This window comes from Pseudorca crassidens, chromosome 16, assembly GCF_039906515.1.
Source record: "Pseudorca crassidens isolate mPseCra1 chromosome 16, mPseCra1.hap1, whole genome shotgun sequence".
In the NCBI taxonomy this organism is placed as follows: Eukaryota; Metazoa; Chordata; class Mammalia; order Artiodactyla; family Delphinidae; genus Pseudorca; species Pseudorca crassidens.
This window is the reverse complement of record NC_090311.1, coordinates 60,428,821-60,444,979: the sequence shown is the minus strand read 5'-3', so window position 1 is coordinate 60,444,979 and position 16,159 is coordinate 60,428,821. Positions and strand designations below refer to the sequence as shown.

At 49.8% G+C, this 16,159-nt stretch overlaps 1 protein-coding gene across 3 annotated transcripts in view; it reads left to right on the top strand.

The window, feature by feature from the left end:
• CHST3 (carbohydrate sulfotransferase 3) overlaps nt 1–16,159 on the top strand; it is a 41,352-nt gene that overhangs the window by 18,097 nt on the left and 7,096 nt on the right. For 2 of the 3 annotated variants that reach the window (XM_067710638.1, XM_067710639.1), the window contains exon 2: nt 15,512–15,733. In XM_067710638.1, the coding sequence (XP_067566739.1) occupies nt 15,576–15,733 (158 nt within the window). In that variant the 5' untranslated portion in view covers nt 15,512–15,575. Of the gene's footprint in view, nt 1–13,827; nt 14,116–15,511; nt 15,734–16,159 lie in introns of those variants that run through there. The other variant, XM_067710640.1, reaches the window with a different exon arrangement.

The following is a 16,159-nucleotide window of genomic DNA, read 5'->3' as shown; positions in this document are numbered from 1 at the left end:
GTGATTCACTTCAGTCTAATTCAACAAGCATCTATTGACCAGCTCCTGGGCACTGAGGCTCAGTGCTAAGTAGCTGTGGGAATAAGAATAACTGCTGACATGAATTCAGTGCTTATTATAGTCAGCCCCACCCTGGCTACCCAACAGAGTCACTAGGGAGCTTATAAAAATTGCAAAGCATAGACACTTGCCCCACCCCCAAATTTTCAGGAGTGAATCCCGGGCACTATTTTGTAAAAGCTCTCAAAGTGCTTCTCACGCCCAGCTGAGATTAAGCACCACCAGTCTCCTACTGGCTAAACACTACGCTGAGCATTTAACTTGCAGCATCCGGTTTCATGGGGTACGTGCTTGTGGGAGGCTGAGTAATTCCTCCCCCCCACAAGATCTCCACATATGAATCCCCACATCTGTGGACATGTTACGTCACATGGTAAAAGGGACTTTGCAGTGTGATTAAGGAGTTTGAGATAGGGAGCTTATCCTGGATTATCCAAGTGGGCCCAGTGTAATCATCAGGGTCCTTATAATAGGGAGGTTTGACTACAGAAGAGGCGGTCTGAGTAATACATTAAGAAAGACTCAACCAGCCATTGCTGGCTTTGAAGATGGAGGAAGGGGCCATGAGCCATGGAAAGCAGGCAGCCTCTAGAAGCTGGAAAAGGCAAGGAAGAAGGTTCTCCCAGAGACTCCAGAAGGAATGCAGGCCTGCTGACACGTTGATTTTAGGCCAGTGAAACTGACCTTGGACTTGACATTCAGAACTGGAAGATAATAAATATGTGCTGTTTTAAGCTACAAAGTTTGTGGTAGTGTGTTAATACAGGGCTATTACTAACCATATTTTATAGACGAGGCACAGAAATATGAGGCACTCACTTGGGGTCACACAGCTAGTGGATGGAACAGAAGGAACTCAGGTGCATCTGACCCCTTACTCTGTGCTCTCTCCAGCTTACTGCACTGCCCCTACTTTGCAGCCAAACAGACATGGATTCAAATCCCAGTTCTGCCATGTTCTGTCTTTGTGTCCTTTGCTAGTGATGGGTACATCTGGCCAGTGGGGAGGCTGCATGGGGGAACATGTGATGACCAATTGGAATGCTAGGGTGGGCCAGGTTGTTTCCAGGTGGAGCACCATGTGGAAGAGTTTGGACTTGATTCTGAAGGAATGGAGCCCACGGGGTGCCAGCCTATTCTTCCCTCTGCATTTCATGATGCTGCCTCAGACTTTCAGGCCCACTCAGTCTCTGGGATCTGGCCCTACTGCAGCAACCCAGCTCCCGTGCAGAACTGCAGGGTTGGGGCCAGGAGCAGCATTCTACTCACTGTCACCTGCAGCCAGTGACAACTGCTTGTCTGGGGTGACGAGTAAGCTCCCATTTCACGGAAGGCCAGCAATGGCCCAGTGCCTCCAAAGCACATCTCTTCGAAGGCTCTCCTGCAGCCCTGCATTTGGGGCCATGCATGTCTTAGAGAAGGAATGTGAGCTATAAAGAGGTCCAGAGAGCTGTTCAGAGTCACACAAGTTGGTACAGGTCCTGGCCAAGACTCTGATCTGCCCACTGCTGTACAGCTCCTGCCTTTTGGCTAAATCTGCCTGCTCAGCGCTACAGCATAGTGGTTGAGTCCATGGACTATGGAGACAGACTTCCTGGGTTCCAATCCCACCTGATAACTGAGGGCAAGTTGTTTGGCCACCGCTTGCGTTAACAGGGGGTGGTGATTATTATCTATAAGGTACTGTGGTACCTTTCTCACAGGGCTGTCCTGAGGACTAAATATATTTATGTGTGTGAAGTGCTTGGAACTGTGCCTGGTTCATTAGAAGTGTTAACTTCTGTTATGATTCAGCTCCCCGAGGGCACAGACGCTCTTCCTCCCTCTATTCCCAATGGCTCTTCCCATGCTTTGCACAGAGCAAATACTCAGCAGATGAATTTACTGGTTGAATGTGAGCTTTTATTAGCCAGAGGCTCACTAGGTACTTTCCCAAATATATGCAATTTTCAAAAATTCCACCTTAGTTATTCAAACCCTTCTCTTCCTCCTTCTTGCCTGGGAGCTGCAGAATTGCCATAAAGCAGCCTGAAGCTTGCTCTGCCCAGGGGTAGGTCCCATGAGCAGTTCAGAGATAACCAGGCATCCCCAGGTATCACCAACCCTTGAGTGCAAGGTAACTGGCACAGTTAGCATGGCTGCCCAGATCTCCTCAGTTCAAGGCCATGCCTGACCCACCTGCTCAGGCCTCCTCTGGGTCTCTGAGCCCTGTGGCAGCACAGCTCGAGCACCTAGTCCCGAGTGGCCTCCTAGCTCCTCTCCTATCTGAAGCTCACACCAGGCCTTCCAGCTGATGAGAGGGTCAGAGGTCGTATCATCCCCTCCAGAGTCCTGTCCCCGTCTTTCTTCTTCCCCTACTGTGAGGATGGGCTTCCTCATCGTTTTACTTCCTCAGAAAGCCCCCAAGCTTGTCCTTGCACGTGAATAGACTCCAGGAGGGTGGCCAGTCCATGGTGTTCCAAAAAGCCAAACTCGGAATTCCAGATTGGACTCAACTCCTTCACTCCTGCCCCAGGAAGGCCATTTCTGCTCAATCTTGTCACCCACCTCTAGCTCCATTTTCCAAAGACCTCTTTAAAACCTGCCTACTGTTGTGGCGGCTGGTTTTCTTTTCTTTTTTTCTATTTAATTACACTTTTTTTGGTTTTGAGATAATTACAGATACATGTGCAGTTTTAAGAAATAATACAGAGAGATCCCTTGAACCCGTTATGCGGTTTCCCCCAGTGGTGCAGAACGCTAGTGCAATATCACAACCAGGATACTGATGCTGATATAGGCAAGATTCAGAACGTTTCCATCACCACAAGGACCCCTCATGTTGCTGTACTATAGTTATGCCCACTTCCCTTCTGCCCTCACCATTCTTTAACTCCTGGCAATACTAATCTGTTCTGCTATCTTATAATTTTGTCATTTCAAGAATGTTATAGAAATGGAACCATGCAGTATGTCACCTTTTGAAATTGGCTTTGTTCACTCAATACCTCACACATTCATTCAAGTTGTTGTATCTGTAGTGCATGCCTTTTTATTGCTGAGCAGTATGCCACGGTATAAGGGAGCTGGTTTTAAATGGACCACTCAAACATAGGCCTAAAAGCTTCCCAAGCACCGTATCCCAAGTAAAACAAGAATACTGGCATGTTCACCCGGCATCCACGCCTGGTCAACAAGAGATCAGCAACACTCCTGTCAGTATGGCCTTGCTGCTGAGCTAGGGTGCACACCGGCAGCAGCTCCTCTGGCTGAGAAGCCCTGAGGTGGCGCTCTCTAAGGAAGCTGGGTGCTCTCTAAGGCACGGCTCTCAATCTTCGATCACCTAGGGAGCTTTAAACAATTGATACCCAAGCCATACCCAGACCAATTCAATCATAATCTCTGGGTGTGGGACCCGGGCCTCAGCAATTTCTGAAACTCCAGATAATTCTCACATGCTGTCAGGGTCGAAAAGCAGTGCTCAAGCAGATTCAGCAAATGCACAACAGCGTGCTACCCCTCTAGCCGCAGTAGACGTCACCAAGCAGTCACCACACTCTTTTCCTGCGGAGAGCGACCTTTTCAAACACGCTTCAGACAGCCACTTCCAATTGATCGGCCTTGGCCCAGGAATCGAAATGACTTGCCCTCCCAGCTGAGAAGGCTGAAACTGTTTGGCAACCGCCATATCCAGGTGTGTCTAGGCCTGGGACCTGATGCATGAGGTGAGCGGCCCTCCAAATCATGCCAGAAAGGAGTGTCCTGGGCCCATAGTAATAGCAGCAGCAAAGCCACAGCAGGCAAGGATTTTCTGGGCTGGTTCCATAGGAAAAGGCAAAGTGAATCAGCCAGTGTCCTTCCCCTGCGGCAGCCTGCAGCCCAGCTGGGAGAGAGATGTGCGTGCAGGGTGTAAACCAACAGTGCCATCAGCATAGACAGGATCTGGCTCACACTGGTCCAGACCTGTAATGATGACCAGCCTGTGTGCAGTCCTCCTTATTTTCAGAGCCTCACACAAGCTTACCTGATGCTCACGACAATGCTGTGGGGCTGACCCAGGCTCAGAGCAGTTAAATACCTTGCTTAAAATCACCAGAGAGGGCTTCCCTGGTGGCGCAGTGGTTAAGAATCTGCCTGCCAATTCAGGGGACATGGGTTTGAGCCCTGGTCCGCAAAGATCCCACATGCCGCAGAGTGACTAAGCCCGTGCACTACAACCAACTACTGAGCCTGCGCTGTAGAGCCCGCGAGCCACAACTACTGGGCCCACGTGCCACAACTACTGAAGCCTGTGCTCTGCAACGAAGAGCAGTCCCCGCTCACCACAACTAGAGAAAGCCCACGCGCAACGAAGACCCAACGCAGCTATAAATTAATTAATTAATTTTAAAAATCACTAGAGAATAAATGGGAGAGCTGGCACCCAAACCAAGTCTGATTGCAAGTCCCCCCTGTCTAGTCCTCAGAGCAGTTAGACATTGACAGCCTGGACCTCTCTCGCCACCTTCAGACTCCGGCTCTCCTCTCCAAGGGCTGGGTATAGATGGACTCCTTCGTGGCCATTGATCAGCCCAGACAATAGCAGTAGTCGGTGTGGGCTAAGACCCAGTCTGCTCCCCTCTCTTCTACCGCTACCTCCCCTACAGATCTGGCGCCTGGATGGTGGGCAGAACTCCCTGGTGAAAAAGAGAAGAGTCACAAGGAATAAAGCCCCTGCCTACTGTTAACAGGAAGGATTAAATGGGGGCTTGAGGAAACTGTGGGACTGCGGACCACCCTGGACGACCCAAATTCTGTATCCTCTGCATTGAAGACAGTAGGATTGGAAAAAAAACCAGGGAGCAAAAGAAATTCTCCTCTCCATCTGTCCCTTACGTGAACATTCTCCGGTGCAGAAAGTCTCCTTGGGAATGTCAGTCAGTAGGAGAAAGCAGGAAGGGGACCCTGGGCTTATGCATTGAGAGTTTTTCTCTTCCCGGTAATCTCAGAAATCCTGTCATGGTGGCTCAGCACCACAAAGGTTAATTTTGTACTTGCATCACCTCTGATGCAGGTGGGGTGACTCTCCAAGCAGCGGCTCAGGATCTGGGCTGCTTCCACACTGTATTAAGCTAGTTGGAACATGTGGCCTCCAGTTCTTGTCACAGCAAGAGAAGAGAGGACCTGGGGAATGTGTGGGATCATTTTACAGGACTTGAAGTGGCTTATATCACTTTAACCTACATCCCCACAGGTCAGAACCTGGTCACTGGCCCAACCTAACTGCAGGAGGGGCTGGGGAAGGTAGAGAGCATGTGGGTATCCGGTGAGCACCAAGTTTCTGCCAGTTGTTTCCCTAGAATTTCACCCACACAATATATTATGGAACATTTGGTTCTTCAATCCAGTATGGGAAAAAGTGGCACCACGCATCATTTTGATTTGCCCGTATATGCTTTCTTTAGGCAACTGGCCTCAACCTCTTTCTGCTGTAATACCCATGGCAGATTATGTTCACACTCAAGACGCACTCCAATGGACTTGCCCAAATTTTCCCCAAATCCAAAAAACACTTTGTAGGAAAGCCCTAAGACTTCTAAAATTTTTGGCTCTTATTCATAAAAACATACAAAGGCATGTGAGTGACAATATAAAATTAGCCGTGTGAAGATCTCTGCCAGCTGTGGTGTGGAAGGGATCGGCAGCCATTCTGTGCAGTGTCCTAGGCTCTCTGTAACGCTACCTCCTCTATCATTCATGAAAGCACAAGCCAAGCGAGGGAGAAAGGTAGAATTATAAGAACCTTGCATCCATTGCAGTTCTTTTCAAAAGGAATTTTTTTTTTTTTTTGCAAATTTTGATGCTTTAACTATTCTTAATGACCTCACCATTAATTGTAATCTGTGGTGTTTTGTTCAGTAAAGGCCTTTATGTGTTAAATGAAAGGCTTGGAGGATGGATGTACAAGGCACATGTGCTTGAATGGAAGGTTTATGTAGGAGGAGACTTGGAATTTGGCTGGCATTGAGGGGTGATGTCAGACAGCAGAATGGTAAACTAAAGGAGGGTGAGGAATTTTGTTTGGTAGCCAGTAAGGATCCCGTAAAGTTGGAGGGGCAAACTGGTTTTATCTCACATGCCAGCTCTAATGGATTGGCACTGCACTGAGAAGGCTTATGAGGCTACAGGTAGTCTCAGCTGAAAAGAGGACAATGATTGATTAGTGATGTCTGCCCCAGGCATAGGACTGCTGAGTGGAATGTGTACCATTTGTTTGACATCCCTGTGCTGAAGGTTATTGAGTGAGCTAAGCTATGAGAGTCAGGGTGATAAAGTTTGGCAGGGCCATCACTAACCTGGGAGGCAGGAGACCTATGTAGTAGTTCAAGTTTTGTCACCATCCAGTTATGCCTTGGTCAAGCACTTCCCTTCTCTGAACCTGAATTGCTATAGATGAAAAAAGAGGAAGCGTGGATAAGAAAATTTCCAAGTCCTTTCCAATCCTGACATTCTGCAGTTTTAGGGCAAAAGCCATGTTTTTCATGATTGGTGGGGTAGTGTATAGGACAAATTTCTCTTGGACCTTTCCGAAAGAAATGCACACTTGCACAGTTGAAGGCAAGTACAGCTAGAGTTGGGAAGCCGAGCTGCTTTGTGTAAGGCTGCTGGCCTGAGTCCCTGCTGACAGCATGATTTTGTCCTGGGGGCAAAATCCACTGGCATTCAACTTGACCTCAGCCTGACAGATCTGAGGCCTGATGCCTCTGTTCACCACAGCCAGAGTGGAGCTGGCTACTCCGCAGGGCTCCATTGTACCCCATGGCTTCTGTCATTCTGCAGACACACTCCTGTCAGCGCACTCAGCACTTCCTGGAGATGGGAGGCCGTATGGAATTTGTGAGCAGCTCTGGCCTATAGGGAAGCTGGGGAGAGAGCATCCTTAAGGGTTCTGCCTATGGTGTTTCTGGGTCTCTCTTCGGCTGCTCTGCTGCTTCAGGGCTACAGGTGACTGCAGTGCTCGGGATGGGGAAAGTCAGCAAGTTTACCCCCAGATGAGGCTGAGAGAGGATGAGATGCCCAGAGCCAAATGCTATCCATAAATGAGCAGATGTTGGCTCTGCCTGAGGGGTGTCTCTAGCTGTGGTCAGATCAGGTTATCACTGTTTCCTACACCCTGGTATTTTTAGGGGACGGAGACCCCCACCCCACTGCAACCATTCCAGTACTTGCCACTAGTCACAAGCCACAGAGTCTGCTGCATCTGTAAAGACAGGGTGAGTGGTTCCTTAGTAGGACCATTTATCACAACTTGGGCTTGGATTAAGCATTTCACCAGCATCTTACTGAATTCCTCACGACCACTGAGTATACAGTAGATGCTGTTAAGTGTCCCATTTATAAATAATGAAACCACTCAAGTATAAGTTCCTTTCCTAAGGTCACAGGGCTTCAAAGTCAATATGTAAAAGCAAAGAAGTCAAGACAGTCACTGTATAATTTGTTCAGGCTTTTCCGAGATGTCTGTCTGTGTCTCTATGTCTGTCTCTCTGTCTCTGTCTCTTTCCCTCTCTCTCTCTATATATATAAAATCAATGGCATGTTAGTCATCTTCCTCACTAACATGGGGGAAGAGAAACTACAAGAAACTCAGCCAATTCTTAAACACAGTTATGAATCCATTCATTCACCTCACAAACATTATGAGCCCTGCCACGTGCCAGGCGCTGTGGGTGCAGCAGAGAACAGGAATGCTGTCCAAGGAAGGAACCAGGGATCCTCCTGGAGTCCTTTGTTGCCCTCCTTCACCCTGCCTATTGTTTATGAATTCTTTTTTACTGTGGAAAATAGACATACCATAAAATGTACTATTTTAACTTTTTTTTTTTTTTTTTGCTGTACGCAGGCCTCTCACTGTTGTGGCCTCTCCCGTTGCGGAGCACAGCCTCCGGATGCGCAGGCTCAGCGGCCATGGCTTACGGGCCCAGCCGCTCTGCGGCATGTGGGATCTTCCCAGACTGGGGCACGAACCCGTGTCCCCTGCATCAGCAGGCGGACTCTCAACCACTGCGCCACCAGGGAAGCCCCTATTTTAACCATTTTTAAGTGCACAGTTCAGTGGCATTAAGTGTATTCATGTTGTGCCACCTTCACCACTATCCACCTCCAGAACTTTTTCGTTTTCCCAAACTGACACTGTGCCCTCATTAAACACCAGCTCCCCATTTCCCCTCCCCCCAGGGCCAGGCAACCACCCTTCTCCTTTCTGTCTCTACGAATTGCGCTCCTCTAGGTACCTCATGTACGTTGAATCATACGGGATTTGTCCTTTTGTGTTTGGCTTATTTCACTTCATAAGCATACTGTCCTCAAGGCTCATCCACGCTATGCAAGTCACATGCACCACGCGGGTTTCCTTAAGGTTTCACATGTCTGTCCTTCCTCTTGTCCACTCTGTCCCTGCTTGCTCAGGCCGCCTCCTCTCTCCTGGACCAGTGCAGAAGGGACAGCCTGCTCTCCCGGCCTCCAGTCCTTCCTTCTTCCAATACATTTTCCACGCCGCTTTCAAAGTAATCTTACATTTCTCTTTTTAAGCTTCAGATGAGATTTTAAAGCTTATTCATTAAAGTGGTACATGTGCATGGTTGTCAAAAATTCAAATCCAAAAGGGTAGAAAGTGAAAAGAATCATCACTTAATACTCCATTTTTGTAGCTGCGCATCAGCGTTTTTAACCCCTGCCTGGCTTGCTTTCATTGTGCCAATGCACTGCAGTTACTTAGCCAGCCCTGTCTGCTGAGACACTCAAGTCGCTTCTCACACGTTGGACTTCCAGAGCTGGGTGCACATCCTTGGCCACGAATCTCAGCCCACGTCCAGGTCGGTTCCAAAGAAGCCAACAGACTCCTCACCAGGCTGCCTGGCTGCATGGCTAGGGGCCTCCTGGATACCAGCCTCTGCTGCAGCTCCTGACTGGGCAAGGGCTGGAAAGCCCAGAGCAGTGGGTCGGCTCCGACGTGGCCCAGGGCCTAGGGTTCAGCGTGAGAGGCACGGGAGGTACCTGTGCGGACAGGGAGGCTGGGACTGTTCTCGGGGCCCGTATCCGTGCAGCCATCAGCGTTCTGCACAGGATGTGCTTCTCACACAGCTGAGCAGGCCCTGGGGGTAGAGAGCGTGCTGCCCCATACCCCCGCACAGCCAAACGGGGCCGAGGGGCAGCGGGGTCTGTCCCGGCCAGGGCTGGCTCCCTCCGAGTCTGTGGAGGCCCCACCCCCACCAGGCTGGCCTCAGCCCCTTGGTCCACCTCGTGGCTCTGGCCCACAGCTTCTCACGAGTTCTTGGATGCCCACTGCCACTCAGGTGACACATACCCCCACCTTTGGAGCACGTACTCTGGCTCTATCTTGGCTGAGGTTGGACATGTGCCCAAAAGGAAGTTTTAGATGGTTTGTTCTTGGGAGAGGAAGCTGGAGCCCTGGGATGTGAGGGACCTGGGGAGGAATGATAGCCCCAGGCTGCGCAGGGGAGCATCCGTCAGCCAGGCCTCCATCCACTTCCTCCTTCTCTCATTCCTTTGCTCACTGGTTCATCCAACGGCTCCTGGCCATTTACTCTCTTGTCAGATGCTAAGCTCGACAGCCCAAGCCATCTCTGGGCGTCCCTTTGTGAAACAGAACCTTGCCTGGACAGGCCCCTGGATGGATTCCTGCATCCCCCAAGCAGAGGTCACCTATGAGCACGTGCGCTCCTGCCCTCCGTCTCCACTCTAGGGGATCCAGAGACAACTCACAGAAAGCCCCCCGAGGTCTCCCTTCCCGGGTGTCTGGCGACACGGCATGGTTGCGGCAGCCTCCCGGCCCCCGAGGGCTGCCGCTCATGAATTAGTTCAGAATTTTCCCACGATGGGCTTCACTGCTCGCATCTCTGCCCAGGAGCCTCGTCCATCTCAGCTCCTGGCCTCCCTCGGCTCAGGCGGCTGCCCCTCCTGCCCAGTGCAAAGGCTGTGAGCAGGGCCTGCCACAGCTGAGGCCCCAGTCCCCACTGTGCTCTTGGCCGCGAGCAAGACAAGGGAGGGGAGTGGAGCTTTGCTGCCTGATGCAACGTCTGGCAGGGCCCATCCCTTATCAGAGCGCCATTCACAGCAGACTCTGGGACCCCACCTCCCCCCACGGGAGGCAGCGGCGGGCCCAGGGCCTGCCTGGGAGCCATCCAAGTAGAAAGCTGTTCTCTTGTGAAGGCCCCTTGCCAGGTCACGAGGAAGGCCTGAGCAGAAAGGCCTCCGAGGGGAGAGCCGGTGCCTCGAGTTTCGGGCCTCAGATCACAGCCTGCTTTCTTTCCAGTGCGCTCCCTCACTGAGATTGCCTGGGATGCCTTCGCTGCTTTCTGCCCTCCCTACTGTTAGCCCATAGCTGGAGAGACTTGGAACTGAAAGCCACAAGGCCTAGTTTCTTTATCCTAAAAAAGGCATCCCGGATTGATATAATTCAAGAGACTGATGTATGTGAAGCCCCAAGCGCCAAGGTTTGCCCATAGTACACACTCGTAGCACACACATGTAGTATATACGTGTAGTACCCGCTCAGCCCACGCTTGTAGTACACACTCAGGACATATAATCAGCGCATACCCGCAGCACAGGTCACAGTGCGCACATATGCTTCACTCAGGGAACAATGGCTTTTTCTTCTTCCTCTTTGTATTTTCCATCAACTTAGAATGATTAAGCATCTCACAGTGGGCTAAGTGCTTTGGAAAAGGCATCCATCTATTCATTCTACGAAAATTATGAGACACCTACTGTGCCTGGTGCACATAGAGCAGGGCACTGGGCATACAAGGATGAAGCAGACAGAGAGCTCTCCCCTCAGAGAGCTCACACTCCAGTGACTGAAATAGGCAGCAAACAAGTACACTTCCATCCTGGAAGGAAGTAAAGCAGGGTGCAGAGAGGGAACATGATAGGGAGAGGGGAGATGGTCAACTTTAGGTCAGTGGTCAGGGAAGGACTCCGGAGGAGGGGACATTTGAGCTGAGTACTGAGTATAACTGGGCCCAGGACGGCTGCCCCACTCCCCACTGCATCCAGGCAGAGCTGGGCTGGCACCTGCCCCTGGTGCCCTGGAAATATGACCTCCACTGGCATCCCAGCAGGGACGTGCCACCTTTTCCTTTGGCTGTCACAATTTCCTTTTGCTGGTGTTGGGGGGCAGGAAGGTATCAAGTACTCCCCTGGGAGATGGCATCCATCAAGTAAAGGAAGAGATTTTTCATTCTTCCCATGAGCTAAGCAAGGGGGGCACCACGGGTTTGGGGAGGGAGGTAGTTTTGTCCAGTGTCACAGATATCACAGACACACTTCTTGCAAAGGGCCTCCTGCAGGCCAGGTTCTACCTGAGTGACCCCCATCCCAGCCCTGTCCTCGTCCCTCATGACCCGTGACCTCCTGGCATCTGTGACCCTCTGCTACCCCCGGGTCTAAACCTCTCTCGCCTGCCTGCCCACTTGCCTGCTGGCCTGCCAAAGCTAACCCTAGGGGTAGCCTGCCTGGGCAGGGCAAAGGAGCCAACAGCCTGCCTGCGGTTTCATTTGGAGGGAGTTTTCACCCTTGCGTCTTCCTTTTAGGGCAATGTCGTGAAGGTTCTCAGGAATCTGGTATTATTCGGGGGGTGAGGGGGCTGGGACAGCGACTCGAAAATAGAAACAGTGCCCGGAAGGGAGGGGAGGAGAAGGTTCAGGATCTTTGTCATCGAGGCAGCCAAAGTTGTAAATCTTACCAAAGATGTTAGACCCAAAAGAGAGAAGACAGTGAACGCAACTCCCCCTGGGCCACACCTGCCTTTTCTCCCTCTCCCATGTACCAGATACTGCTCCTCACAGCAACCACCCTTTCCATGCTACCAGTGAAGAAAGTGAGGCCCAGAGAGGTTAAGTCACTTATACAATGCTACACAGCATGGTAGACATGCAGAAAGGACAAGAGCCCAGGACTTTTGGTCCTAGCTCCTTCTGCTTCCATCACATCATCAGATCCAGGCAACTCTCAGCTGAGAGCCGAGAGAGAAGAAAGCCAGGATTTCAACCCTTTGTGCTCTGCAGACTCAGTACTGGGGCTCACCCTCCCAGCAGGATAGGTGGCCTCGCATCCCACCACAGGCTAAACTGGGTGCATGGGGAACATGGCCCTGCCCGGCATTCTGCAAACGAATGCTGACAGCCGTCCAGGCACCAGCTTCAACGGGTTGACTCACCAGTGATTTGCTGGGCAGCTGATATATGGTGGATGCCATTCTAGACGCTGGTCCTGACTTCAGAGAACTTGCAGTCTGGGAATGGGAGAAAGACAGACCATGAGCTGGAAAGCCCAACCACATGTGCTATGGCGGGGGTGGGGGGGTGTCACTGTGGAACATCAAGAGGCTGGAATGACGTCGATCTGAGAGGGGTGATCAGGCTGCCGCTGGAGGAACCTTGGGCAAATAAATTAATCTCTCTCAACCTCAGTTTCCTCATCTGTAAAATGGGCTGGTCGCTACCTAATAGGGCTTTTGTGAAATGAGGAAATGCAAATCAAGTGCTTAGCTTGACACCAGGCATAGAGTAGTAACTTTATAAATTTCAATAAATTTCATCTACCCATATCCTTCTAGTTGACTCTTTCAACAAGAGTGTAAGCCCCATGAGGGCATGGGCTGGGTCTGCTTGTTCACTGCTGTATTGCCAGTGCCTAGAATGGCACATAGGAGGTGCTCAGAAAATATCTGCTTAATGAGTGCATAGGAAATGGCCCAGAAGAATTAGGAAGAGGCAAAAATATTCAGTTGCCCTTGAAATGGCCTTGCGGCCCTCTTCCCTCCTGGCTCCCCTCCAACTACCCACACTCACAAAGCACCCCAGCATTCTGCCAGGGAGAGCTGCCCACTGCCGCACCACCACTCCGCCCTGCATAGCTGAGGAGCTCCACTCCAGCTGCCAGGGTACACATCTGTCTTCTCACAAGCCTCACTGCTTTCTCCAGAGGGTAGATTTTCTGGCTGTCCCTAAAGCCACTTCCATTGTGTGATGAAGGTGCAGCCCTGGGACCCTCCTTTCTGCCCTCCCACTCCCCCATGTCATCAGCTTGGAAGAAATTCATTATTCCCAGAAAGAAGGATGGTCCTGGATGTCCTGCACAAGGTCACAATAAGATTTTTCCAAACTTGGAGCAGACTGTCTCCCATGGATGAGGGTCCTTGTGGAGAAAGGGATAGACTTTTGGAAGAGGGGGTTGTGCTGGAATCTTGCGGCTTGTGGTATGGGACAGTGTGTGTGTGTGTGTGTGTGTGTGTGATGGTGAGGACGAGTGAAAGAAATGGTGATTCAGCCTCCATTGGGCAATGGTGTTTTTACTCCAGCTTTAAAAAATATATACACTTTCCGCTAAGAGTCATTTATTCCTTTAACCATTCTGTCATTTAGCAGCCATGCATGAGTGTCTCCTGTGGCCCAGTGCTAAGGGATAATGAGGGAGCCAGACAAACTCCCCGTCCTCCCCAAAGGGATGATTACCACTGAACAAGTCATTACAAGTGGGCCTGCTTTATGACAAAGTCTCAGGTGCTTAAAGAGAGTCTTTGTACTGTGGCGGGGCGGAGGAGGCCCTAACCTATCCCGGGGAAGCTGCCCCATGAAGCTGAGACCCGAAGGCCAAGGCCATGTGAAGGATTTTGTTAGAATTCACATGCTATGGTGGAAAACCTTTAGTTAATTTTTAAAAATTTATACATCCGGGACTTCCCTGGTAGCACAATGGTTAAGAATCCGCCTGCCAATGCAGGGGACACGGGCTCAATCCCTGGTCCGGGAAGATCCCACATGCCGCAGAGCAACTGAGCCCGTGCGCCACAGCTACTGAGCCTGCGCTCTAGAGCCCGCGAGCCACAACTACTGAAGCCCACGCACCTAGAGCCCATGCTCCGCAACAAGAGAAGCCGCTGCAATGAGAAGCCCATGCACCACAACGAAGAGTAGCCCCCGCTCATCGCAACTAGAGAAAGCCCGCACGCAGCAACGAAGACCCAACGCAGCCAAAAAAAAACAAAAACAAAAATTATACATCTGCATGGTAAAATTTCTAATAGTGCACAATGTTACACAGCAAACACTAAGACTCACCCCACCCTTCTCTCCTGACCTACCCGTCCCTTTGTTACAGGCCTTGTGTATGCCTGTGGTCACAGTCCACTTTTCTCTCCCTTAATTTTTTTTTTTCAAATGGGATCATACTACATCAGAGGTTCTCAACCTGGGATGATTTTGTACCTCCCCCCTGCCCAGAGGACATTAGACAACGTCTGGAGATATTTTTGATTGTCACATCTGAGCAAAGGGGATTCTACTGTTATCTAATGAGTAGAGGCCAAGGATGCTGTTAAACATCCTACAATGCACAGGACAATCCCCACAACAGAGAATGATCTGATCTAAAATGTTATTAGTGCTGACATAAAAAAGAACGAAATAATGCCACTTGCAGCAACATGGATGGACCTAGATTGTCATACTGCGTGAAGTAAGTCAGAGAAAGACAAATATCATATGAAATTGATTATATGTGGAATATCAAAAAAAGGCACAAATGAACTTATTTACAAAACAGAAATAGAGTCACAGATGTAGAAAACAAACTTATGGTTACCAAGGGGGAAAGCGGGGGCATAAATTGGGAGATTAGGATTGACATATACACACTACTATATATAAAGTAGATAACTAATAAGGACATACTGTATAGCACAGGGAACTCTGTAATGACCTATATGGAAAAAGAATCTTAAAAAGAGGGGATATATGTATACGTATAACTGATTCACTCTGCTGTACAGCAGAAACTAACAACATTGTAAATCAACTACACTCCAATAAAATTTTTTTAAAAGCCAATAGTGCTGACGCTAAGAAACCCTAGCCTATATAAACACACTATGTCTGCAGCTTGCTTATGTATAATATATACACATTATTTATATATAAAATTATAACATATTGGGTTGGCCAAAAAGTTCGTTTGGGTTTTTCTGTAACATCTTACGGAAAATCCTGAGCGAACTTTCTGGCCAACCCAATATATAGTAGATTATTCACGTCAGCATTAGTAGATCCACCTCATTATTCTTCGTGGCTGCATAATAATCCACTGCTTGCTCCAGCATATTTTATTTAGATGTTTTCACTCTTTGGCTATTGCAAACATGTTTACTGCAAGGAGTATTCTTTTCATACACTTGCCTTTCAGTCATGTGTGAAGTCAAAGCATAAACTGCTGGAAGTGACATGGACGAATCAGAAGGTTCATTGGTATTTTGAATGACCTCATTTCAAGTCTCTGGGGCATAGTCCATTGGGAGAGTGGGTCTGGGGTTCTGACAAAACAGGGCTGTGGTCCCCAAAAGTCTGGTGGAAAAGCTCCTGTTTGTTCTCATCTACAGACAAGGGTGTCCTGACTGCTCATCTCTCCACAGGACCAGGTGTCCCCCACCTGAACAACGAGCCAGGTCCTGAGTGATGTCCCCAAGCTGAGTGCCCATGGCCCTACCCTTCCCCATGGAGAAAGGACTCACTCTGCCCCAGGACTGCCGACACTTTCTGCACAGCCTGAGAATGAGGAGCAAATATGCCCTTTTCCTTGCTTTTGTGGTGGTGGTTTTTGTCTTCATTGAAAAGGAAAATAAAATCATATCAAGGTGAGGGATGCAAGCCCAAGTCTTCCCTGTCAAGGTGGGGTGGGTGGGGGCAGAGAGGTAGCTTATAGGGCTGTCTGTGGACCTACAAAGGCAATCCCTCAACCAGTAATCATCAGACCTCTCCTGTGCCCAGGCAGTAGGTCATGCCCATGTCCTCATGACCGCACAGCTGTGAGACTTGGGCTCCAGACTCAGGCAGTCTGAGTTGGAATCCTGATTCTGGCACTTTTTTTTGGCCGCAGCGCACGTCTTTCAGGATCTTAGTCCCCCCACCAGGGATTGAACCCATGACCCCTGCAGTGGAAGTATGGAGTCCTAACCACTGGACCGCCAGGGAATTCCCCTGATTCTGGCCCTTTCTAGCTGTGACAGCTTAGACAAATTATTTCACTTTTCTGTCTTAAGTCTCTCTTCTGTAAAATGTGA